Below are 25,328 nucleotides of genomic sequence, written 5' to 3' on the forward strand. Positions count from 1 at the left end.
GGTGAATAGTACAAATAAATAACAGGTTTTAGCATAAGATTAAATGAATAATAAAATACTTTAATTTAACCAACAAGAACTATTTATCTTGAGTATCATTTCCAAATGAACAAAACTATTAAGCATCAGGTTTGATAAGACAAGAAACATTAATCAACAATACGAGTACATGGAAAATATCATTTAAAATAATATTTGTATCTTTCAATTGGGATGCCTTAATTTTGCTTTTTCTATGTCAATTTATTGTTTTCTGGCAAAATAATCTCTTTCAATTAAGATATTTGGAAATAAAAATGTCATTTAAAGCATTCACTCACTCTTCCAGTTTCTTTTCCTCTAAAACCTCTTTTGCTAATGGTTCAACTTTTAAAGAAGTTGCATTACTATCTTCAGAACATGACACTCTGATAAATAAGCAGTCTACTTGGACTTCTTCATCCTTACAATTTATTTTCCTACAATTAAAATTTATTAGAAAATAATGAGATTAATGGCACATCTATAGAGGCTAAGAGGTCAAGTAAATTAGATTAAAAGCTTCCAAAAGGAACAACCATGATACATTTCACACATATTACTATTTAAATAAAAGAATGTAGCACATAGCTGTTACCTACCTCAAAAAAAGCCAAAATTATTCAAGTATAAAAAAGTCATTAATTCATAAGCTCTTTCCCGCAATACATTAATTTGAGAATTATAAATGAAACAGGGTAAAAAGTAAATCAATTGTGGCTAGAATTTAAGCATTTGTATTATTAAGTAACATATGTTGATAGCCTGACTTTTATGCTATTAAAAAGAAAATAATAAGAGCGATTATTTAGTTTTTTTCTGATTTTTTTCCAAGTTCAGTTCCAATTTTACCATTTAACTTCATAGTTTCAGGCTAAACTTTATTGAGCTTAATCATTACGGAAAGAAAAAGCAGCTATGATAACTCGAGCTTTTCTTCCCATAGAAATGGCAGGTAAAGCTCGAATATATGGTGATGGGGCAACAGTATGAGGGGTGAAAGAAGCTCTTCATAACCTTGCACTGCATCCTTTACCACGCTTCTTTTGACCTATTAGTTTTCTCACCTCAGCTTATTATTTATCGCTTTGTACTTTATCTAATTCTGTGTTTCCATCTTTAATTTCCTTCTCTCATCCATCTCCTTAGTCATCTCATCTTAACTATTTTTATAATTTTGTTTGTAGTTTTTGCTATCCCTTTTTTCAGATGTTTTCATCTTTCTTTCACTATATCCTTCTCCCTGGCCTCACTCATACATTTTTCCCTTGCCTCCTGGTACTCTTTCCTTTTTGTCCCAGCCAATGCTTTTATATTCTATTAACTTATTCTCCTTCCCTGTTTTATTCTTTTGAATCTAATGCTGCACTTCATTAACACTAAATTGTGATCTGAATGCACATCAGCTTCTGCGAAATTGTAAGACTTTGTCATGTCATTCTTAATAGGTGCCAAACCATAATATAGTTTAACAGATATCTGTTTGAGTCCCAAGGCACTTTTCACATATAAAATTCCATAATAAAGTCCTACTGATAAACATCTGGATCCCTGAGCATCGTCCATGTATAGCTATGCCTAATGTGTCATTCAAGCCAAGTGTTCAACATGATAAATTGAATTTCTCTGCATAAATCTATTGATTCCTCCCTGTGGTCATTGATGTAGATTGGCACTTGTGAAATCACCTGCTGATGTATCCCAGTTATTTAAAGTAAAGTTATCTATGAAATCACCTTAATTAACTTCAACTGTATTCTTCCCAAGGCAGGGAGTGCACTCATTACCTTATTATGGCACAGTATCCTATATACAATCCTGCTTGAGAAGAGTAGCAATCACAAAAGTGCATACCTTTTTAAGTGACTCTCTTGAAGTTCCTTTAGATGTGATTCAGCCTTCTGATTAGATTCACTAAGATGAACATTTTCCTCTTTTAATTTCTTTGATTCCTTCTCCAATTTGGCAGAAATCTCTAGAGCTGATTCCATAGCTCTTTGTAGCTTCTTCCTGCATTCTTCTGAAGACTGCAAGCGACTCTCCATTTCATGGAGGCTGCTTTTCCACTATGTTGTGAGCAGAATATTTTATTGATAAATTAATCAAAAATCAAAATTAAATTCCTCTATTTATTCTCAAAATGTACCAAAAAAACAAATGAAGTTTTACTTTGTAAGCAAAATAGAGAAGGGAATGATACATTCAGAGCATGATTGGGAATGGGGTATTGAAGGCTGTGATAAAGGGATGAACGTTGGGCAAATGAGGAAGGGGAAGGAATGGAATCGGCATGTTGAATGGAATGTAGGGAGGAATGACGTATGCAACTTCGAAGAGGGACACTGTACTGTCTGATGTCAGTTTATTATTGTCAGGAGGCGTAAGCAAATGCATTGTGGTACAATTTTATAGCCATTGTAGGCACTATATGATATACCCATCCAAAACCTGCTTTTCTCGTTAGAATTGTTACCCTAGATATTGCTATGGGGGATCAGGATGTTGCAGTGGCTAGTGTACTGGCTTTCCTCCAAGAGGACCAGGATTTGAATCCTGGAGGTGGCAGATCTTTTTCATGGATATCCTGATCTCTACTTGAGGTGATTTGTGGAGAGTACTTTGAGTGAATACACCGTCCATCAAATGGGACGGAACTGCAAATGACCTCAGCTGTCAGTTGCCTCCTCTAAAGAGACTACTACTAGATATTACTATGACCAATAGTAGGTAGGTTTCTCCATTAATTCAAAAAAACTATAAATGATACATAATATATGGAAATGTTACTGACCTCATTGAAATGGATTCCTTCTTGTTCTTTTGCATTTTGCTCCACAGGTTCAGTGCTGGAACTTTGCTTTAAACAATCCAATTCAGCTGGAGGAACAAAGTGAATTGGCCAAATGACTAAATAATCTAATTATAATGGCATATTTTTTGCATTTAAAAACAATTCTATTCTTTGGGAAACAGATCTACTGCATTAATGATATACAAGGAAGGTATTCAGAGATGATTTATATCTTTAGATATCCCAATTACATTGCAACACAATGCCCACACAAAGAAAGGGAAACATTTGTTTAATGCTCAGTTATTTTATATAAATATAATTCTATATAAAAACTATTAAATTTAATGCCTGGATAACTTACTTGCTAATGCTATTACTTTAGCTTCCATCTTTCTTATTTGCTCCTTCATCTTTTCCTGCATACAGCCATTATGACGAGTAGTTAATTCCAAGCGTGCACCCAAGTTGGAAGCAGCTTTAACTGATCTTTCCAGCCTTTTCTGATCCTGTGAAAGGCTTTGTGATTGCCTGACAGCAATAATTTTATCATCAGATATTTTTAATAAAATGGCATGAATACTAGCTGATGCATTAGCTGAGATTATGTATATACTAGTATAGAAAGAAAATCTAGATAAAGGTCAGTATTGTTGAAAAACTAGCAATAAATAATGTCAAAGTGTATCCTAAATATTCACCCAAATGCAAATGTACATAGGTATCTCAGAGAAACTTGATTCTTAACAATACATATATTTGAAGAACTGGAAGAAATAATTACTTTGAAAAAGTAGAATGGTGACACACAGGAGGTGTACAGTTCACAAAAATGAATGATATTTTCCTGACAGATTCCAAGAAAAACCTCTTCCAAGTCCTTGAAGGTGAAGATTTTAGCTTAACTATGGGAAAATTGATCTCGCTGTATAAAAGTCCTTCATAAATGAGCAGGAGCATGATCAGATATGAGGAAAATGATAACCATAGCTTAATTACTAAATTAATCTCTGTGGGTACATGTGTTACTGGTATTCTCCAATCATTTCAAATCATAAAAGACAAGTAAAATGGACATCACTACTTAAAAGCATCACAACAGAGATTATTTTTCTATATTTATTTACCTCTTCACTTCCCGAATGACTTCTTCAACTTTTGTCTGAAGAGTAATTGTTCCATTCTGGAAAGAGGAAAGACAATGCACCTGGCCTTCAAGTTCCTCCACTCTCCTCTTCAACTCAACATTGGCAAACTGTTAAAATATTGAATTTTAACAATTGATGCTAATTTACATCATTATTACTAATTTCAGAGACCTAAAAATCTCTCCTAATGCATAATCTCTCAAGAAACATCATGAACATGGGAGTGTAGATTTCAAAAGTGGTATTCAACCAACAGCCAACATAGATGAGTGGACAATGAGAAGTGAGAAAAAGGTTTATTTTTATTACATTGAAATAAATTCAATTAAGTGACATGTTCACTTCCATATAATTGAGTTCATAAGCACCTTTCATTTTACTTGTTCATTCTAATTATCCTCAATTAAGGAAATGTGAGGGATAATACACATTCCTGAAGCATGTAAATAGATAATTAGCCAATGGTTTTTTGACTGCCCCACATAGAAGTGGCAGTGTAAAATTAACACTAAAAACCTTGATCCTGAATATACAGGTATGATCCTGCATCTCAAACTGCACTTTGTCAGTATCATGATTCATAACCTTTTTTGATTAAATTTTGTTTTTTTCCTGGTAAAACTCTTAAGCTTAGAAATAATCTCCATTTATTCAGGCATATTATTTAATTTAAAAATAACCATTATTGTGCTATCCATGTGAAGAATTCATCATCTTTTCATTTCAGAGAGGAAAAAATAATTAAATATTTGTTATTAAGAAATTCTAGATGACTTTTTTAAACTCCTTATCTTTTGCATTATGTGTTTTGTAAATGAACAAAATTTTGCATGGACTGTTAATCCTGGTAATGCCATTTTATTTAGTATTTTTTATAAGTTCATTGTAAATTAATTTCCAGTCAGTCATCTGTAAAACCAGTAAAATCCATCCCATCCATACATAATTATTATTAGCTATTTGGCAAGGTGTCCAACAGTCCCAATTGTTTGCACTATTAGGGATAAAGGGGAAATTTGGTAGGGGTAGGATGTTTAAGGAATGAGAAAGGGTGGAGAGAAACAATTCATTGGCATTAGCCTACTTTTAATGATAGGAGCTAGGGGGTAAACAGTTCCAACTCCCATCCAAAGGATGGAGTGCTCCAATTGAAAAGCTCTCTCCACAGGGCACTCAAGTAGAGATTGGGATACCACTGAAAAATCCTACCCCCTCTAGGATTTGAAGCTGGATACTTGGGGTGAGAAGTCACTACAGTAGCCACCTAATTGTTCCTCACACTACCAATCCCTTTTCTAAGAGTTAACCATGCACTGTTTTGGATGCATAATATGCTAATGCAGTGAGAAGAGGATAGAAATGAACTAACCTGTAATGTTCGAGCTTGCTCCTTAAGTGTATCTCTCTCTGCAGAAGTAGCCTGTCGAAAACACAAATTTAAAAGAGTATTTCAACTTCAAATACACAAGAAAGAGTTGCAATGCAGTTAAGAAGCTTAAAGTGAAAGAATTGGTTTGGATTTAATGCTATGATATCTTGGCAATTAAATGCATCGAAGGAACAATGTGTCGAGAGAGGAAATGTGATACGACGCATGCATGCAGAACACAGTTGAGGCTTTTGGCAACATTTATATGGAAACATTTGCAATCCAATAACATCAAATAAAGGTCGTAAATAATCCATGCTGAGCAGTTAATGCACAAAGGCACAAATATTATGTCCTAGAGAATTACACAGCCTAAGGAAAGTACACAGAGTATATGATTATTGAAAGTGGCTTGACATGAAAGGAAATAATTACAAAAAATTACAATACCAAGTGAATAGGAATCAAGTCTTGGCTACTGATTATAAGGCCCAAGTCTGATTTCAAGTGGTACCTCTGGGCACTCTCACTTCACTTCTTTATTTTTCAAGCACCAGATCTTCTTGGAAAGCCAGTGATGGCACAAGGAATGGAACAACCCTCTACACTAGTGCGTGAATTTCACTTGGCTGTTGAGCTCACAACTTAGCATTAGCTGGGTTACCGTCTCCTATTCAACCAACCTTTGCATTAATTATTATGGTTGGTGGGAAGAATATAATGCATATTTTTTTGCATGTTAGTATACTGTTAAAGATAGATTATAGATGAACACAGACTATATACCACCACTGAATTTCTAAGCCTAGCCTGACGGGACAAAACCTGACACACTACACTAAAATAAAACCATCTCAATTCTGTACACTATCTTTCTTCCTTCATTCTATCCGAGCATGTCCATCCTCTTTTCTAGAGGAAATGACATTGGTGTTCATACCAACAGAATTACAGGCTAATGAAATACATAATCCAGCCTGATAAAATATAACCCAAAAATAAAAATTTTATCTTCTACCCTTGAACATTTTATTGCTTTTTTGAATTAGCATGCTGAAAATTAAACTTTTTTCGCCATAATCTCAGCTGTTAGTCCCAGGCACACAGAAAAACAATCCATCATAATTTTTTACCTTATTATCCAAAATCCTGAGATATTACAGATTCTTCTCCCTAGTCAATCATGAAAAGTGTCCACCACAAACAAGATCCAAAATTCTCCCAATATAACTCTATTCGATTTTTCTCCTGCTCAGCTGTCCACAATACATAAATATTGTCCATTGCTGACTATGTACCCATATTATCATATGCGCTATGCTATTTTTCAAGTCATATATTATTATGCACTACTACATACTAAGATTAGGTATTCAGAGCTGATCATTCAACATACATGGTTTTCAAAATCAGTGACACAATTGTGAATGTGAGATAAACCTACATCAAGGTTACATAATTTTCTGCAAACCTAATAACTTCTTACAGACGAAAAAGAATTAGATTAATATTATGATGCTTTCTCTTAAATAAAACAGCTCATGACTCAACTTTTTCCTGTTTTTTAACATATTCTCTGATTTTTAAAGAATTAAATGAGAATAGGGACTCCCAAACAGAACTATAAATGATGTGTCACCATTGGTGAGAGGCAGCTATTTCACCATAAGGTGATGTTGGAGCAAATCAACATGATCAACCAAGCATCAACTTTTGCAAACTGTTTGCAAAACCGAAGTTCATGGAAATAGCAGTAGTGCTGACAGGTGGATGACAATGGAGAACCACAACGTCAAATTCACTAGAAGATGCACCACCCAATCATAAATTTGAGATAGTGGCATTCCTCCAAGACAAAGGTAAAAAAATGCCCAATAGGATCTCTGGTTGGGGACTAGAGGGAGGGAATATCATTCAAAGTGGGCAAATGTGGGTTAGAAATATGGAATGTGAGAATGTGGTGCTAATGACTTCTAGAGAAATGGATAGAAAGTGATACACTTGGGAAATGACCATTAGACTGCAGGAAGTCTGGTGTCATCCTGAAGAAAGAATGGGGGAGAGGAATGAAGGTCAGATGGCAGCATAACAAGAGTAAGACTGTGAGTGGCCAGGGGGATATTGAAAAAAGACTTGGTAAAGAAAATGACTGAAAAAACAATACCAATGAAGATTGGAATTGAGAGGAAAAAATTAAAAGATGGACTAATGGAACATTTTGAAATAGTATGAAAATTATAAAAATAATATCTTTGGACTAAATTTGTTGGTAACAGTAGTCCAGGAGTAGAGCATTGGACTACTGACCAGAGGGCAGGAGAGCCATTTGCTCCCAAGTCAAGCCTCTCCGGGCACCCTCAGCTTCACCCCAGATATGTAATTTTTCAGGTACCGGATCTTCCTGGGAAACCATAACCAGAACAAGGAAAGGAACTGGTGCCCCTACCCTGATGTGTGTGAATTGCACATGCTGCTGGGCTTAATACTGGGTGAACTCTACCATCACCTACTAAACCAACTTTAAGATTGATCACTGTGTTTATGGTTTTTCTTAATGGACTAAATGTAACTTATGTACGATTATTTCAATGGCTAACAAAGAATTCAAAAGCAAGAGTACTTGAGAAACAGTACAAGGGGGATTGAAATTCAAATGAGTCCCATAAGAGGGCTGACGTCAATCAATCTTTGAATTGAAATATTGATGAACAATAACTCATAAAAACAGTACATATGCTCTCACACTAATGGTCAAATATGAGTATGAATTCAGCTTTTGCCAACCCATTGCATAAAAATAAGGCTGTGAACCATGCACATCACAAAGGAATATGTTCTTGTAACTAATCCTAGCTTAAAAACTTGAAACTAAAGTTTTGAGATATTTTGATGGGTCTTTTTCTAATCTTTCTCCTTTAATAGGTATTTACCTGTAATTGTGCCCGGTGCAAAGGGATAGCTTCCCTCTCCTCCTCCCACTTCCGCCCAGCACTCACAGCCAATTCCAGTTGGACCCGAGATTCTTCAAGTTCCCGACACACTTTGTCCAGTCGCCTTTCAAGGTCATATTTTACAAGAAGTGCCTGATTGAGGTCCTTTCTGCTTTCTTCAAGTAGAACCTTAGTTATGACGGATTTGACCTAGATCATTTTGACGACTCAAGATATGCAAATATTTCCTAATGACTCATATCTTACCCGTTTAAGACTGAGCTCATGTAGAGCTTCCCTGAGCCTCTTTTCAAAATTAAACATGTCTGGCTCTTTTAGAACTGAAGCCACTTCTTTGATATCCATTGTATATGCTATAAAAGTGCAAATCAAAACATAAACTACAGTTTTTATGAGAGATTAAACTGTTGATAAGGTCAATCTCATCTTGATAGAAAAGAATTCAATGGCCATTGTTAACATTTCCGTAAAGACGCTTAAATTTGTCATGCTGCTGATGGACAATGCATAGCCTTGTTAACCTAAAGTTAACATTATAAGAAATGCAATAATAATATCAAATATAATTGCTATTTCAACAAGTGTATCTCTTCACCTAAGATAACTCCGTCTTTCGATGTTAGAGATGCAAATGAAAGTAAAATAAACACTGTTAGGTGCTACTGATTAGAATCTCTGAATTTGTATAAATAATTTTTTTTTAATTTGCATAAAAAAATTTTTAATTTGTCATACAATTGAAAAATTGAAATTCATATAAAACTGAAAACATAGTAGCAATACATTTTTCCTGCCATGACCTTTGAAGCATATATGCTATGGTGATACCTTAACTGAATTAATACCACAACTGCAATGGGGATAAGAAAATTTGAACCCATCTGAGATTCAGCTTATCTGATATTACCCCAGCAGTAAGGATTCTCTCCCAATCAATTTGTATTTGTACCAGCCATTTTCTCCGGCCCATTTCCATTCTTGAGTTCTCTTCACCCCACCCACTCTCCACTAAAGCTACGTACATAAGAACCATACCCTATTGAAGAGCCAGTTCCTCAGAGGGTAACTCTGTACAAGATCTCCAAGTAAGAAAGTAAGTTTCATTCCTAGTATTAGTACAACTGAATTGCATGGGTAATTTTGCACAGAAAGACACCTATTGTGGAAAGACTTTTATAAAAAGGCTTGAATTTAAATCAAGACCACCAGATTCTCAGTCCTTTGGCTGATAACACCTTACACTCACATTGATTGCCCTGCCTATTACATAAATAGAGATTCACACATTAGCCTCTGTAATCCCATAATACTATACATGATGTGGCAAATAAAATTCTGCAACTTCTGAAACTAAAATCATGAATCACCAATTCCACAAAAAAATTCCATTTAACTCCTCCACTGTATGAGATTTAACAGTCAATCATACAAACTATGCCCAGTGCTAACATACAGGTATGTATTCAATCTACTGGCATCCGTAGTGCATCAGTCAAAGTTATGATATTGGAGAGATTTCATGATGCTCATTTCTTCAGGAATAAGTTATTTAATATTTAGCATGGGGTTTCAGGATATTTTGTTTCATGTAAGCCAGCAGAGGAGTACATTAGGATGAAGTAACTGGGTTCATGAAAACTTTCCCTTTCCAAGATTATTCCTAAAAAATGTTACCATAATCAGGTGATGTTAATGTTATTGCTGTATTCTGGAGTAATTCTAGTTTCCTGAAGTCTTATCAAGAGATATATGAAATACTTTCTATACTTAATCTCATTTTTCACAAATTATGAGCATTAACACAATGATACTGGAAGGAAACACAACATTGACAGGCATAATGGAGTATAAATTAATGCCAAAAGAACCTCCACAATAACACAAAACATTTTTAGAATCATGTCAGTTGTATGAGGAAGACAGACAGACATCCAATGTAATTTTTTTAAATGATCTTTCTGCTTGTTCATATGATGACATAACAAACCTTTATTGCTAAGTATTTCTCATTTGTGTATGTAAAACATGAAAGTACTCCTCGGAAAAATATTAATAATCACACCTCCATTTCAATTTCATCTATAACAATCTCAGTATCTAGACAACAAGACTAAACTATGTCAACTTGACCTCCAAAAGGGTTGTGGTCCTGATGAACTCCCAGCCCTACTTCCGAGAATGTGTCTGGTGCCATTACTTTACCCTTTGTATATACTGTTTGATAAATCCTTCACGGCTGGTATTTTCCCTGGCACATTTAACTCCACAAGCATAAGCAGGGTAACAGAAATAGTGTAACTAACTATCGTCCGATTGCCAAGCTATCAATACCTAAAAGCAAAAATCTTAGAATAATTGGTTGTAGATAAGCTAACTTCTATCTTTAATACTATCACGATCCCTGAGCAGCATGGTTTCACCAAAGGAAGATCAACACTTAATAATCTTTTGGATTTTCAAAAGTGTCTCCTAGAAGGTAGGGAAAAAAGCTTACAAACAGACGCCATATGTACTAACTTAAATAAGGCTTTTGATAGTATTAGTCATGAGCTTCTTCTTAGAAACTTTGATGCGTTGGGAATGAGTGGTACCTTGACTGGATAAGAAGTTATTTGACCAGCAGAGAAGAAGTATTAAAAATTAATGAATCTAAAAGTAGCTGTTTCTATCCATCCATTATCAAGCATTCCCCAAGGATCCCATCTGGGTCCACTATTATTTAAGTTATAAATGATATTATAATGGCATTAGACCTACTTCCTTATCTATTGTATGCTGGTGACTTAAAATTTTTTTGAACAGTTCAATCAATGGATGGTCACCTAACTCTGCAAAACTGCCTTTATAGGCTTAAAACCTAGGTAAGCATCACTACCTAACTTTCAATTTACAAAAAATGCTATTCTGTAACATTCCGCTGGAAAAGGAATTATCCTATGGCCCAATTAACAAATATAAAAGACCTAGGAGTTGAAATTGCATTCAAATTCAATGTTCACAAAGATCTTTAAATTCATCTTTAAATGTTATCTCTATTTAATCTTTCCTCCCCCCACACACACACATACAAAAATGTATAACATAACTTGTCTTTTAAATGACTGCATAACAAGATTGTTCCCTTTGAACTCTTTAAGTTCAATATCTTTCAGAGTAACATCACATAACACAAGGTATGCAGCTATCTTTGAAATTAGGTATCATGCACAAAATTATTATTATGATTGAGCTGTGATTATATTGACCTATGTTCTATCTCATCAGGACCCCTTAACAAATGTTTTTAAAAGTAACTGAGGAATTTTAGAACGCTAATTATTGCTGTGTGGATATCACCACATGTCAATAAGTTATTTTCAATGCCCATTGAGAATATTTTCTTAAATGATACCACAAGATCTCTTTAATAACTACTACTAACACTTATCATTTTGCACCATCATCTGGCTTGTAACATAAACAATATCTCTCACTTTTTGCTTCCATTTTTAAATTGGAATCTTTACTAATATTGATATTTTGTTAGCATTAATCAATCTAACTAGGTATGTACTTGTGAGATATGGTGTGGTATGGGAAGGTATGAGCATGTACGTGTATGCCCTCTAAAAATGCCTTAAAAGCTTAACAAATCAAGATTCTTCTTAAATTCTAAATTATGCTTTAATTCTCAATAACGAGTGTGTAAATGTATGCAATTTGTACCTGTTTATAAATATTTTTATAATTGTGGAACTAATCTAACTTATGTTTTTGCCTTTCATTTTGTAAAAGGGTTATTCCCTTCGATAAATAAATATAACAATTCAGCATCCATTTTCTCATTACTAGGTACCTAGCCACTGAAATGAAAAATAGCTACTCCTATTCTAACTTCAAGAAAGGCTTAAAATCCTATATCTTACGGGGAAATGCTTCTTCGGTATATCTGAGTTCCCCAATGGCTGAAAGAATACTTTATCGTTTATGCTAAATGACAAGCGTATATCATTTTATTTATGTACTATATTATGACTGAGACCAATCAATAATAGTAATTGATCAACCAATTGAAATGTAAATCCCTTTGCTAGAATTATATCATGGAATGATTTGTAATGTTTGCCTAATTATAACGACATTTATTGTCATTAAGTATGTAAATGCCAGTTAGACAAATAACTGGCCATTTTAAGCTTCAATAACTAATCCGGCATCAAACAAAGTATCTCCAGCATCTTCTTACGCCCACAACAGAAGGTTACGCGTGTGTAATCTACGTACTCTGCAATCATTGCAAAGTGGCTGGGTGTCCTTTATTCCCTTCACCTTTTACTTTATTTTATCATAAATTCATTTATTAGCGAAAACTGAACGTTACGATATATATGCACTAAAAATATCACGAACGTAGGTTAACAATTATCTAAACTAATTCACCGACCTTATTTTTAAATTCCTCTTCCACGTTCAAAGGCACATTTAACTTTAACCTTCACTGCGAATTTCCAAAACACATACTTAATGCATCAAATTTAAAAGTAACTATTTCAAAAGTAGTAACTATCCAAACTATCTCATAAAAAAAATAAATGGAAAAACCATACTATTGCTTAACTTCATGCAACTTGCCTGACACGAGCAAATGCGAAGATACAAACAGCCCGGCAATTTGAAAGTAAGAGTAGGTTGAAGGTTTCCCTGCGCATGTGCTGTTAACGTGAAAATCTTGAAAACAATATTGGGAATGTTATATGTTGTTAATCTTTAGCAGATGTGTGTAATGTGTGTTATTTTGAATTTTTCACAGTCGTAGTCGTTGTGTGGTAAATGTATCCATATTTATCTTTAACAACCCTTTCAATTTCATTCCACAGGTGGTTAAGGTTAACCAAAATATGGCTTCAATAGCTGCCACGTCGTTTATCACCTTAGTGACATTTATTAATTTATTATTGGTATGTGGTGACGAAACTACTGTACCATGGTACGAATCTTTACCGGCAGTAGCCATGGACTACAAAGTTCATATTGATCCAGGAAAGGAAGACTGTTATTTCCAATACGTGAATCCGGGTGCCACCTTCTATGTCAGCTTCCAGGTATGAACCAGGAGAAAATATTCACCCGCCCTTTGCATGACAAAACTGTTTTTGTGTGTCGAAATAAAGACAAGATTCTGAATTGAATCTACAGTGTTACTCAACCATTAATGATTCATTATTTTGATTTTCTAAGGTTTTAAGAGGAGGGGACGGGATGGCAGGGTTTGCCGTTCGTGATCCCAACGGGCAAATAGTGCATCCGTATCAATGGAAAGCCACGTCGGACTACCAAGATTCCGGCTCAAGAGGTGGTTATTACGGAGTGTGCATTGATAATCAGTTTTCGCGGTTTGCCGCGAAGCTAGTTAATATTTATATTACGGTCATCAGGTGAGCATATGGAAGCTGTAATTATGTGTATTTTGCCATGTATACTTTTTTGGCGACAGCATATTATTTTTTTTTTATGTATTCTGTTTCCTACTTATTATTTTTCATTAATAATTTTTCAGGTACGATGAATGGGACAAATTCAGCAAGGAACTTGAGGACCTGGATTTGAGCGTTCAAAATTTCACGGTTCGTATTTTGCGAATATATTTTTATCATTTCTTAACTCAATCACGGCAATCTAAAAAAAGTACAATTTCTTATGAGTGAATCTGTATGTTAAACATCTAAGATATTACACTCGATACTTAAAAAGAGCCTAGTTTATAATATAGGCTGGATATGAAGACCCCCACATGTAAGAGGTAACGAATACCCCGTAAGAGGTACGTTGAACGTTGCACGTTAAGTACATTATTTTAGCTTTTACTGTAGGATGGCATGTACTAATTAATCCTCCAAACTGTCCTATAGATGCATGGCAGAGAATTGGAACTATCAATCGAAGGGGGAGAAGGAAGAAAAATATGGGCGGGAAGTCGAGAAATGGAATTTATTTGAGTAACTATAGCTCGAGATTAAGTCTAGGCCTAGTCAGATATTTTTTAAATTTGGGTTCATAGTTTTTGATATGAGACTTGATGATTTTATGGCCTTAGCTAAGTGCTAAAATGCGCCTTAAGTGTTGCTATAGTTAGTTACATTTAAATTCATAGCAATGATGCAAAGTTACCACAGTTTTACATAAATTAATCACAATTATCAGATTTCAAGTAGTCATACTCTGACAACAATTAGTGGAAATTTCACAGGGATATCTAATTCAAAGGAGTAATCTAAAATTTCTCATCAGCATGTGTTAATTTAAGCAATTTTAGAGTATTTAAGTACTTCAACAATTGAATGTGATTTCATCCAAATCCTCTCATTTTTCAGTGCCAAAGAAATTATATTGAGGAGCTAGAAATGTTGGGAGTTTGTAGTGTTTAAGCATATGGTTTCAATTAAAATAATTCAGTTGTGAGCCAAGGAATTAACCAAATCTCTCAAAATTAAAAATAAATTTAGGATTTCAATTGTGTTCAATGATAATGCTATGTGACTGTCTCTTGGATGTAACAAACTATTTCTTGGATCTTTATTTACCTCCCTTATGCTCCACTATTCATGCATTCACCCAACTTTCTTATGAAAATTAAGTGAAATTCAAGTTAGTTTAGAAAATGGATAAACGGTTAGCATTCCATTTTACTGTTTTATGCAATTATTTTTATCCCACATGCTACTACAGTACTCAACCCTAAAAGTGGATTCCTAGGTGAAGGTAGAGCTCACCTCACCTTGTACTAACTCCTGCAGCATGTTAACTTCCCACATTGCCTAGAGGAGCAATTTCCTTTCCAAATGATTCCTGCCATTAACCAGAGAGGTCTGGTACCCCAAATATTACACAAATTGATTAAAGCTGGAAGTATCCAGGGTTGGCCAGTACCAGTGGCCGTATTTGAACTGGCCCTCCAGACCTAACGATTATGCAACCCCGAAGTCCTTATGCAGTAAAAATTGCTACAAAATAATGGAATTACTTAGTTTTTGCATTTTTGCAGAGTGAGAAATTATGGAGAGGTGAGACAACTACTACTTCGCTGAACTCAAAGATTTATTTGGACTACAGAGGTTGACCCTTTGCTCTATCATTTATTTTTTATTACCTTTTTACATGTCTTTTTTGCCAACTTGAAAACTGCCACTTATGGTATTTTGCATACCATGCAGTTTTCAAGAAGTAGTAGAGAAGGAGGGTAGGGAAAGGTGATGGAATAGAAGTGGTGGGTAGGTAATTGAAATTATTATAGGGAAATATTGTAAGGCACTTTGAAACCTCCATCATGATCTATTTTCTTACATAACTGAAATAATGCCACTAGATCTTTAAATGGAAACATTTTCAACACTGCATTAATAGGGACTTTATTTCTTGTACTAGACAGTATTTCCTGTAGATGCTCTTTTTCTTTTGTTATGTCTTAGAATGCACCTGATAAAATTTGTGGTGACTTTAGTGAACAACCAATAGATGCGAGTGAAGTTTCAGACTTAACTTTGTGGAATTGTTCCATGATGAATAATGTCAAAATAAAACTTTTTACATCCCCATGAAAAATAAAACTTGTCTTGTATCTCAATCCCTACTAGAGGTGCTAGGTGGAGAGCATTTTGAGTGAGTACGCCGTCCATCGGATGGGACGTTAAGCTGCGGACCCCTTGGCACCTTTCGTAAAGAGTAGGCTAATGCCGACGCTGTGTTTCTCTCCACCCTTCATCCTTTCCTGTCCATCACTAATGGCACAAATTACCTCAGCTGTCGGTCGCCTCCCCTAAATACTACTACTAGCCTAAATAAACTTAAATGCGACCCAGGTTTCACTGCAGTGCGGCATCATTAGGCTTGCAATGCTGCACCACAGTGAAACCTGGGTCTTATTAGAGTTCATTTTTCATTTAGATTTACGAATTTTTTTTTTGACATTATTCATTCATGTTGCAAATGATGTCATACAATAATAATATGTGTACACACCTAAAATTAGTTAAAATGGTGAATACTAGGAAAAAAACACTATTTCATTACTGTCTCCTACATTTTTAAGTTGGTCAAATAAATGAGTTGAGGATAACCTTAAAGATTAGTGTATGAACTCATCTCAAATTCTATAATTTACTTAGGTTAGGCACAACTACCGTATGTTCCCTGATCATTATCATCTAAATTTTTGCCTTTAAATTAGTAAGGGAATCAAGGATTTCAAAGTTCAGTGCACACTATTGAATGTTCTGAATATTATTTATGCCATGATAATTAGTTAGGAGGGTGTGATATACTTATAGGTAGAGCATTGGGGTGGGAACTGGATGGCCCAGGTTTAATTCCCAATGGCTTTGGGTGCATTCCACTGGAGCCGCTTGATTTTTTGAATGCCAGATCTTCCTAGGAAACTGCAGGGAAAGTAACAGGCCCCACTGCCCCTTCAGTAAATTTCATGCTGTGGGGATTTGTATTAAGTGAGGTCTACCCTCACCTTTCAAACTGTAGATGATCATTTGGTGTTGTTGGACAATAATTTTATTACGAGATGGCATTTGTGTTCATGATTACATATTTTAGGCTTATTCCAAGGTTTTAGTTGTGGGCATAATTCTTTATTAAATTTTTTTCCTCAATGTTATGTGGTATCCCCTTGTCTTTACATTTATGAAAATCGATAATTTAAACTGTTGGGTAATAAGAATGGCATTAATAGGCCAGGGAAAAACCACTCTTGTGAACACCCATTATAATATGCCTAATTGCATTCTTATATACTGTAATTATGTTGAGAATTTTAATGTTATATTTTTATTTTCATTAGGAAACCATACGCAGTGTTGAAAAGAACATCCAGGACATGCTACAGTACCAGCATCATAGTCGTGGAAGGGAAGGTCGTGATTATAATTTATTGTTGGATAACAATGCGTATGTCCAGAATTGGTGTTTGGTTCAAATATTTTTCATCGCATGTACCACTATTCTTCAAGTCTACTTCGTCCGGAAGCTCTTTGAAATTAAAGATGTGAAGCCTAGAGCATGAAAAGTGAAAAAGAAAATTGTTTTTCTGAAAATTGTTACTGAAATCTCTCTCAATTTAGATAAATTATTTTTTCACCTAAAGAGCAAGTGACCATGCCCAGTATTTAAATAAACCTCTGAAATAGGCACTAAATCTTGTGCTTAAACAATTTTTCCGGGACTTCACCGCAACCTATTTTTGAAATGGCATTTAGAATACATTAATTTCTGCTGTCTTATTTAAACATTAACTCTGCATATTGTTTTAATGATGTGACCCTGAAATGAAGTCCCTTATGTGTGATCTTTCACATATCCATCATGACTGGAGGATTTTTGATGAGAAAATGTTTGTTACCTTTGTTAATTTTTTTTATCAGACTCGAGATGTCAGAAGCCTGATCTATTATTCATTGACCTTCTTTACTCTATTATGTTTGAACATTTAAAAAAGTACACCGTGTGCAGAAAATTACATGGTAGGACCTCCAAAGACACGTTCATTAGCTATATATTTATTTGATGTAGCTCATGATTTGAATCAGGGTGCATAAGGAATATTTGAAGAAGGCTTTCTTTGTATTGGGAGAAGTAATAATGCTATTCAATCCTGAGTGGTGAAATTTTTCATTAGGCATTCACAGGGTTAACAGAGGAGTGGCAATTCAGCTGGGAAATCGGGAGCAACGAGGAATTACTCAAGTTCTTCAAAAATTCTGGGAAAAAATGGGGAAGGTTTAAAAAGGTTCTAATATTAGGAATCATGCAAAAATGGGAAATATAATATGTGAAGCAGAAATGCCTAATGAGAACAAGGTTCCTTTTAGTTGTAAGATCATGTGTTCATATTCATCACGAGTGCAAACTGGCAAAAAAAAACAGCATTATAGTCGGATTGACTTCAATTCTACCAGTGGCTCATAAAGTGATAATGGAGAAACATCTGGACAAAAGATGTCATGTTCATCAGGAAAAATCAGCAATGGTAGTCTGCAAAATGAGTGTTTGCCCTGTTTTAAGTCATTCATTTTACATAATGTTTTGGATTGGAGAGATAAAAGACATGAAATTTGTGATGAATAATTAATAAGGATGTGGAACATGTGTGTGCATTACAAATTCATTGTGAAGTTAACCTGTTAGTCGTGCACCCAAAGAACTCTTATTTTTGTACTGTTTTTTAATAATTTTAAATGTTTTTAGAAAAAAAAGGCTTGATGGATACGCTTCAGTTGAATTGTTTGTTTTTCAAGGTGATGGTTTGATATAAAATAAAATCTGATTCTACACAGTAATGCTTTTAATGTTAATTTACACAAATAAATATACTATCAGCCTCACACCATTCTCAGAATGGGGAAAAAGTGCTATATACATTTCGCTCAAGAATACTTGTACAAACAATGTGAACAAAAATATTCGTGATTTCAGGGATAAGAGCCATCTTCAACAAAATGGAATATTTCACTAATACTTTACAAAATCTTAACATATATACATACATTCACATTTTACAATCATTTTAAAACACTACTAAAATTATTTTTCGATGATTTTTCATTATGTATGCAAACAAGTTCAAAATAAGTTCAAAATTTTTTGTTTTATTCAGTATAGTGTAATGCATATTCAGTCTTCATACATGTTTTCTTCACTGCAAAGAAGGGTGCACTGCTGATCTTTGTGCATTCCTTTTGCATAATTAATCTGCTGCACCACCTAAGGACCAGTAAAATATTACATGTTACTTCAATAGAGGACTTAATTATTCAGTGCATATTGTGTATCAACTGATCCTGAAAAATTAAGGATAGTACTCAACGCAACTTGGTCAATAAAACTTTAACTCCCATTTCTGAAAAAACCTGAGGACTTTCAAGAGGCAATTTGCCACATTTTGAAACTACTGTAACCCTTCCACAACAACTATATAGCATCAGAGGAACTATGACCAGAATGCAGTCCAGATTAATCAAAGGTAATTATCTCCGAAACGTGGCACGTGTGTTGACTTACTAAGCCATCAAGAAAGCAAAATGTAGCATATACAAGCAATATCTGTTTAATGTTTTGGAAAAATAAGAAATTTATGAGTTTCTATTTCTGAATGAGATGAGAATTACTTTTCCTAAAATTATGATTGATACCATCAGAAGTAAATCAAGTGGTCATTTTGAGTTTTCCATATTGCCTATCTTCCATAAATTCTATTCATCCATTTATTCAGAAGTTTTGCACTTTTGATATAGTTAGAAAAATTTTTTAAAGAATCCTTTTGTACTAACTGGTGTTTAATTTTACAGAAAAATGTTTGGATTCCATCCCATTAGATTGGAACCCTACATATGCATATATGTTTCTGTGTTGATGGTGGTGGATATGGAGGCAACATTGAATAAGATATCTTAAAAAAAAGTTTTGAGTTTAAAGAAAAGTTTTGGGAATGCCATGTCTATAACTTAACGGGATGTTCATGCTTACAAAGACTATTCTACATGAAGCATTACGGACAGAATTACTTTTCTTTATCAATATTGGCCATACTAGCTCACAGTTTTAAGGAGCTTCACGTAATATTACTGTATCCAGAGAATGTTAGCATTTTTCATTTGCAATTAGATGCCAAGTTTGGCACTCTTTTATCAAGGTTTGCTATAAAATAGTAATTCTTTTGAGAATCATTTATTTAGGTTAAAATTTGACTTCCCCCATATTTGTTAACATTCCTCTTTGGAAGATGGTACTTACCCAAAATGCAGTAGCCTCTTGATCACAGCGAAATCTTGGTCTAGTTATTGCACCAATCACCATGCCAGTAATGGGCCCTTCAACCAATTCAATACTTCCAACTCCCAATTCCAAATAATGTTTGGACAATTTTGTAACAACCGTGCATTCATGCAGTTCACTAGAGCGAAAAAATTCAATTGTATGACTAAAAGCACTCTAAATGCATGAGAGAAATTAGCTTATGGTACTCAGCCATATGTTGGAAAGAAAAGTTTTTCATTGAATCTGCAGCATACAGCAAAGAATCTCAATGAAAATCTTCAATAAAATTCTCAGTACATAAAATAGACATTTTTATATTACATTTAAGTAGCTCATAAGAAAAAATTTACTTTTATTGGGCCAAATTTCTCCCTCAATGCAATACAAAATTATTTTTGGAGTGCTATGGCTGAAAAATGGAACAATTATTCTTTGAATCACAGTGATTTGAGATAACTTCTTTTGTATTTACATATCTTAAAGAACAAACTAGATGGGCTGTTATACTATGAAAGCTGAATTTTCACATTTTTGACCAGTGACTCTCATCACTTATTTGATCTTAGCATGTTTTAAAATATTTGGTATTTACATGAAAATTATTCAGTTTTTAAAGGCTGAGACTACATTGCAGTCATCCTGGGTCATCATAAGTATTGAAGTCTGCACTAATTATGAAAAATTGTAATTTGTACAATAATAATATATTATTCTCACCAGGTGATCAGAATAGAATAAACAAGAGGTCAATTATACATGATATAAGGCCCGTCAAATATGATGTCACAAAGTACATTGAACTATATAGAAAGTATATGGTAAAGCCTTGTTATTTAAATTTTAAGAGACCAAAAGATGGTGGAATATCTCGGTTCAAAAGAAACTAACTATGAGCAAATAATTTCTAATGATTCCACCTTTTGGCAGTAAATCTCTATGTGCACTAACGAATTGTAAGCATTCAGGGTGTAGTTTAAACTTGGTTTAAGAAAAGTGTGGACATTCTATCCCTTTAACAGTTTCGTAGTTTACTCCTATTGTTTGGGTAGTAAAAAGCTGTTGCTTCCGCCTCCTCTACTACAGAAGGCCTACCCATTCTGCCTTGTCCTCCCGCTCCATAAGAGGATGGACAGCATTAACAGTATACCAGCCCTGAGATCTCTTTTAACTAATTAACTCATAAACTGAGAAAAATACAAAGGGTTAGAATAAAATGATATCACTCTGACTGCAATTAGTATAACAGGACAGGTCTAGCCATGAGCCTTCTCACATTCTGTAATAGGCCAACTGATGGAGAGTTGGAGATGATGCGAGCAGCTTCTGCTTGCATCATCTCCCATGATTATCAATTAAGTAAAAATAAGTTACTTGCTGAGGGATCATGGAATTTATGCTTCAAGAAATTGAGATAAAATCACAAATCCTTTGCACATACACCAAAAATGTAAATTTTGCATTGTGCAAATGTTTTAATACCTTTGAGAAAGATTTCTAAACTTGCTTGCAAGTCATAAGGCTAAATCATATTGAAAACAAAATAATATTACTTAGGTTTAGGACTTCCATTAGTTTCACGTTGTATAACAGTTAAAACAGAACTGAAATAACTAGATTTTACTGTATTAGATTTTTTACACAGAAAATAGACGTAAAGTTACACACTCAAATGTTAGTGTCTAGCAATAATTGGTAATAAATTCAACTATTGTTAGTAGAAGGTGATACTATTCCCAGAAAATGATCGTACATTAAGATATATTAAAATATTCCTTTACTAACCTCAAATCAAACTCTCTTACAATACTGGGCACTGTTGAACCACCGGCAGAACTTGAGCTTGAACTAGAAGCACCACTTCCACAGGTGAACACCACTATACGTTCACTCGTTATTAGTATCCTAAGATCCTTATCTCCACTGCACAACACTTCATAGGCCATAAATCTGTTAAATAAAGACATTTCAAGTGTAAAAATGCAAACATGAATATAATCAAATTTACCAACTATATACTTGGCATAAAATATGAATGACTCATCCTTAACCTTCACCAAAATCTTGTTTCTAGAAATAACAAACTTCACTAATTCATAAATTTTGAACACCAGGTGTTTTATATGGCTGCGTAGGCCATTGCCTGGCAAATACAGGCGAAATACCTGGTGCCTGGTTTTCTCTAGGCACTTACCTACCCCCGATACTTATTTCCTTATTTTTTTGTTTGTGTGATTGTGGGGTCCCTGGCACAGGAGAAATCCTTGCAAACCCTGAACCAGTGAGTGTATGAGATTCACAAAGGTCTCATACACCCGAGCTATTGAGTGAATGCGTGTTCACGTAAGCCCTTCCTGTATTTCAATTTGATTGATGGGTCCCTGACATAGGAGGAAACCTTGTAAACCCTGAATGAGTGAGTACTTGTGAATGGCAAAGGTACCAGTTTTCAAAAATACACCTGAGGGATTGAGTGAATGAAAGAAAGCATACATGCGTACATCCATTTTATAATTTTGCATCCATCCGTGTGATTGATGGGTCACTGGCATAGGAGGGATCCTTGTAAACCCTGAATGAGTGAGTGAGTACAATTCACAAATGTCTAACACACCTGAGTGATTGAGTGATTGCTTGCTTAGGTAAGTCCTTTCTGTTTCGTTACATCCATCTTATAATTTTGCATTCATCTGTGTGATTGACGGGTCACTGGCCAAGGAGTTTTGAGAGAGACATTCTCATTTTTTTATTATTTATTATGCCTTTTTTGTGGGTGATTGAGGTATACGTGGGTAACAGTTTCTTAAACACACCCGAAGTGACTCAGTGTGTATTCCCTACCCTTCCCCTTACTTTAAACTTTGTTTTTACAACCTAGTGCCAATCAAATTTACAGTCTCAGCTATCTCGTTTTCAGTACCTCAGTAACAAGAAATACCACGGATTCTTATCTTGAATACAGATCACTCGACACCAGGTCTTAGGATTACTGCTCTAAGCACAGATCCTGAGGAATTGGTGCCAAGAATCTCCACCCTAAAGACTGGTACTAATGTATCACTCTCAGTTTTCTTGCCTTTGGGCCAATTTGGGCCAGCTGATTTAATCCAAAAATTCACTAGAACTAATTTTAATCAAGTAAAATAATCTACTCACAGCTCAGCAGAATTTCTTCCATTCAGTTCATAGAGAAATTCTTGGCCACGGCTTTGTTTCCTTGAATACTGAGGTAACAGACCTCCAGGACCTGTTACACAACGTGGTGGTCTCACACGGCCAGGACCAGCCCGGCTAGCACTAAATGGAAAGAATGGCATAAAGGCTGTTAAAAATATCACTTCAATGGTATAGTTTAAGAAATACATATTTTCTAAATGATGAACTTTAACTCTGCTCCAATAATCCATGCCCAGAAAATATAATATCACATGGAGTACCCTTGTATGTACCATTACCATATTATAACGTACCATTGAACACTTTAAGCTCTAATTAAAAGAACAAGGTCAATCAAACACCAGAGCAAATATTTTTAACTTAAAAAATTTTTAATCTTATTGTTAATCCCTGATTTACACTTTTGGTGTATTCACATTAAGAACAAATTATCAGAAATAGTTCTATAAAGCTTGTCACTGCTGACATAGTACATATTTATGAGTAATTTACTGAATCTCAAATTCAAAATTCATGATTCAAGTAATTATATTATGTTGAAATTGCAACATCAACATAAATCCTAAAATAACTATATTTATCCAAAAGGTAAAGTTTCATTCAGGGATGCAACTTGAAAGATAGAAGGTCATGACCAATGTAAAACACAAATACTAATGCATATGCTGACTGTCTGAGACAAGGAAGGGAGGTTTTTAACTGCTGACGTTACAAATGATTTCTATGCAGTCAGTAACTTTAAGTTAGGATTTGGATGTTTTCAGAATACTAACGTACAGCACTGTGTACACATAAAGTAGTCCCAAATAATACACTCCTAATTTACTTTATACAACTTACTTCTTCAGATGCATTAACCTACTTCATGCAAACCAAAATACTTTCTCCTTTCCTCTCTCTCCCCACTTATTCAGTGATACATTTTCCACCAGAGTTTTGACTACTTTTGTCTTCCCCGCTGTTAAAATTTCCCAATTTAGTTGATTGTCACCTGGTTGACCGAAATTACGGCATAGAGTTTTTCATTCAACATTACCTATAGGGTTGACACCTTACATATAGAAACAGCTTGTGGTAAAGAATCCTTGAACAATATATTAGGTAAAATATGCAAGAAATAATGGCAATAATAGGAGGAGAGAGAAGAATAGTGAGAGGAGAAAATTATCAGAAACAGTGAAATGAATTGCACAAATAAAAAAGCACCATGAGTTAAGTCACTTCCTAAGAATCTCAACATGAAAATCCCAATGAAGTTGGATGTTTAAATTTATGCCAAGTAATTTTGCAGACTCAGCCAGTTTTCCATCTTAAGGAATATTTAACACTAGGGTGGGTGTGTTATTTTGAGCAAATCTCATGACTTGTGACTTTTCAACATTGATTTTAAGACAACTGTGAGTTGTCCAAAAATTGATTTTTTGAATGACTTGACTGCAACAGTTCAGAAGTTCCTGAGTAGAGGCAGAGTAAATTACAAAATAAGTGTCATCAGGATAAAGAGTGGGAAGACTATCAAGTATACTGACCAGGTTATCAGAGAGATCATTAATTTTGAGAAGAAGCAGGATGGGCTAATGAAAAGAACCCTGGGGAACACCTCGATTAATCTCCTTTGGGAGCATATATATTTTATACTATCTTCAATAAGAAAACACACTGAGTTCTATCATGAACATAAAATAACAACCATTCTTATGGTGAACCTCTAACATTAACTCTGTCTAACTTCACTGGGAGTAACTATGGAATTATTTTTGAAATTTTTTAAGCTGTAGGAAAGATTCCTCAACAAAATAAGCATTTATGAGGCATGATAAAGATTACTTGATCAGATCAAAACACAGCTACATAACAAAGTTAGACAATTCACCAATGCCAGTATTATATTTATTACCACAACTATTAATTTTAGTTCTAAGTTTATTTAAAGAACATGAAGAAATAAATAGTGATGCAGCAGAAGACTTAGCAATATTCTGGAAAATTGGCTGATTAGTAGGTACAGGTAGGTCAACAGATGGAAGAGATGCAAAATGATATTAAAAGCTGTAGCCAGTAATTCTCAATTCAGATCATGG

General features: G+C 34.5%; 3 protein-coding genes across 4 annotated transcripts in view; 1 reads left to right on the forward strand and 2 right to left on the reverse strand.

The window, feature by feature from the left end:
* Window positions 1-316: 316 nt before the first annotated feature.
* On the reverse strand, window positions 317-8,622 carry LOC139692114 (putative uncharacterized protein MYH16). The gene is made up of 8 exons (XM_071590150.1): window positions 8,524-8,622; window positions 8,257-8,466; window positions 5,327-5,377; window positions 3,937-4,064; window positions 3,174-3,340; window positions 2,810-2,895; window positions 1,873-2,084; window positions 317-458 (listed from the first exon to the last, which is right to left on the reverse strand). The coding sequence occupies exons 1-8, from the start codon at window positions 8,620-8,622 to the stop codon at window positions 317-319; spliced, it is 1,095 nt and encodes a 364-aa protein (XP_071446251.1).
* Window positions 8,623-12,952: 4,330 nt separating this feature from the next.
* loj (p24 family member logjam) lies at window positions 12,953-18,583 on the forward strand. Of its 2 annotated transcripts, none has more exons than XM_071589749.1 (5): window positions 12,953-13,041; window positions 13,134-13,358; window positions 13,495-13,691; window positions 13,814-13,880; window positions 17,102-18,583. In XM_071589749.1, the coding sequence occupies exons 2-5, from the start codon at window positions 13,155-13,157 to the stop codon at window positions 17,321-17,323; spliced, it is 690 nt and encodes a 229-aa protein (XP_071445850.1). In that variant the 5' UTR covers window positions 12,953-13,041; window positions 13,134-13,154; the 3' UTR covers window positions 17,324-18,583. The 2 variants fall into 2 exon arrangements, with proteins under 2 accessions (XP_071445850.1, XP_071445851.1); XM_071589750.1 differs by having other exon boundaries at window positions 12,978-13,032.
* Window positions 18,584-25,328, reverse strand: part of LOC139691843 (intermembrane lipid transfer protein VPS13D-like) — a 93,740-nt gene continuing 86,995 nt past the window's right edge. Inside the window, exons 56-59 of the mRNA XM_071589748.1 lie at window positions 23,227-23,367; window positions 21,856-22,020; window positions 20,050-20,209; window positions 18,584-19,020 (exon numbers count right to left, since the gene is read on the reverse strand). Coding sequence (XP_071445849.1) covers window positions 18,931-19,020; window positions 20,050-20,209; window positions 21,856-22,020; window positions 23,227-23,367 — 556 coding nt within the window. The 3' untranslated portion in view covers window positions 18,584-18,930. The remainder of the gene's footprint in view (window positions 19,021-20,049; window positions 20,210-21,855; window positions 22,021-23,226; window positions 23,368-25,328) is intronic.

This window comes from Hetaerina americana, unplaced genomic scaffold, assembly GCF_022747635.1.
Source record: "Hetaerina americana unplaced genomic scaffold, ioHetAmer1.1.p SCAF_4, whole genome shotgun sequence".
In the NCBI taxonomy this organism is placed as follows: domain Eukaryota; kingdom Metazoa; phylum Arthropoda; class Insecta; order Odonata; family Calopterygidae; genus Hetaerina; species Hetaerina americana.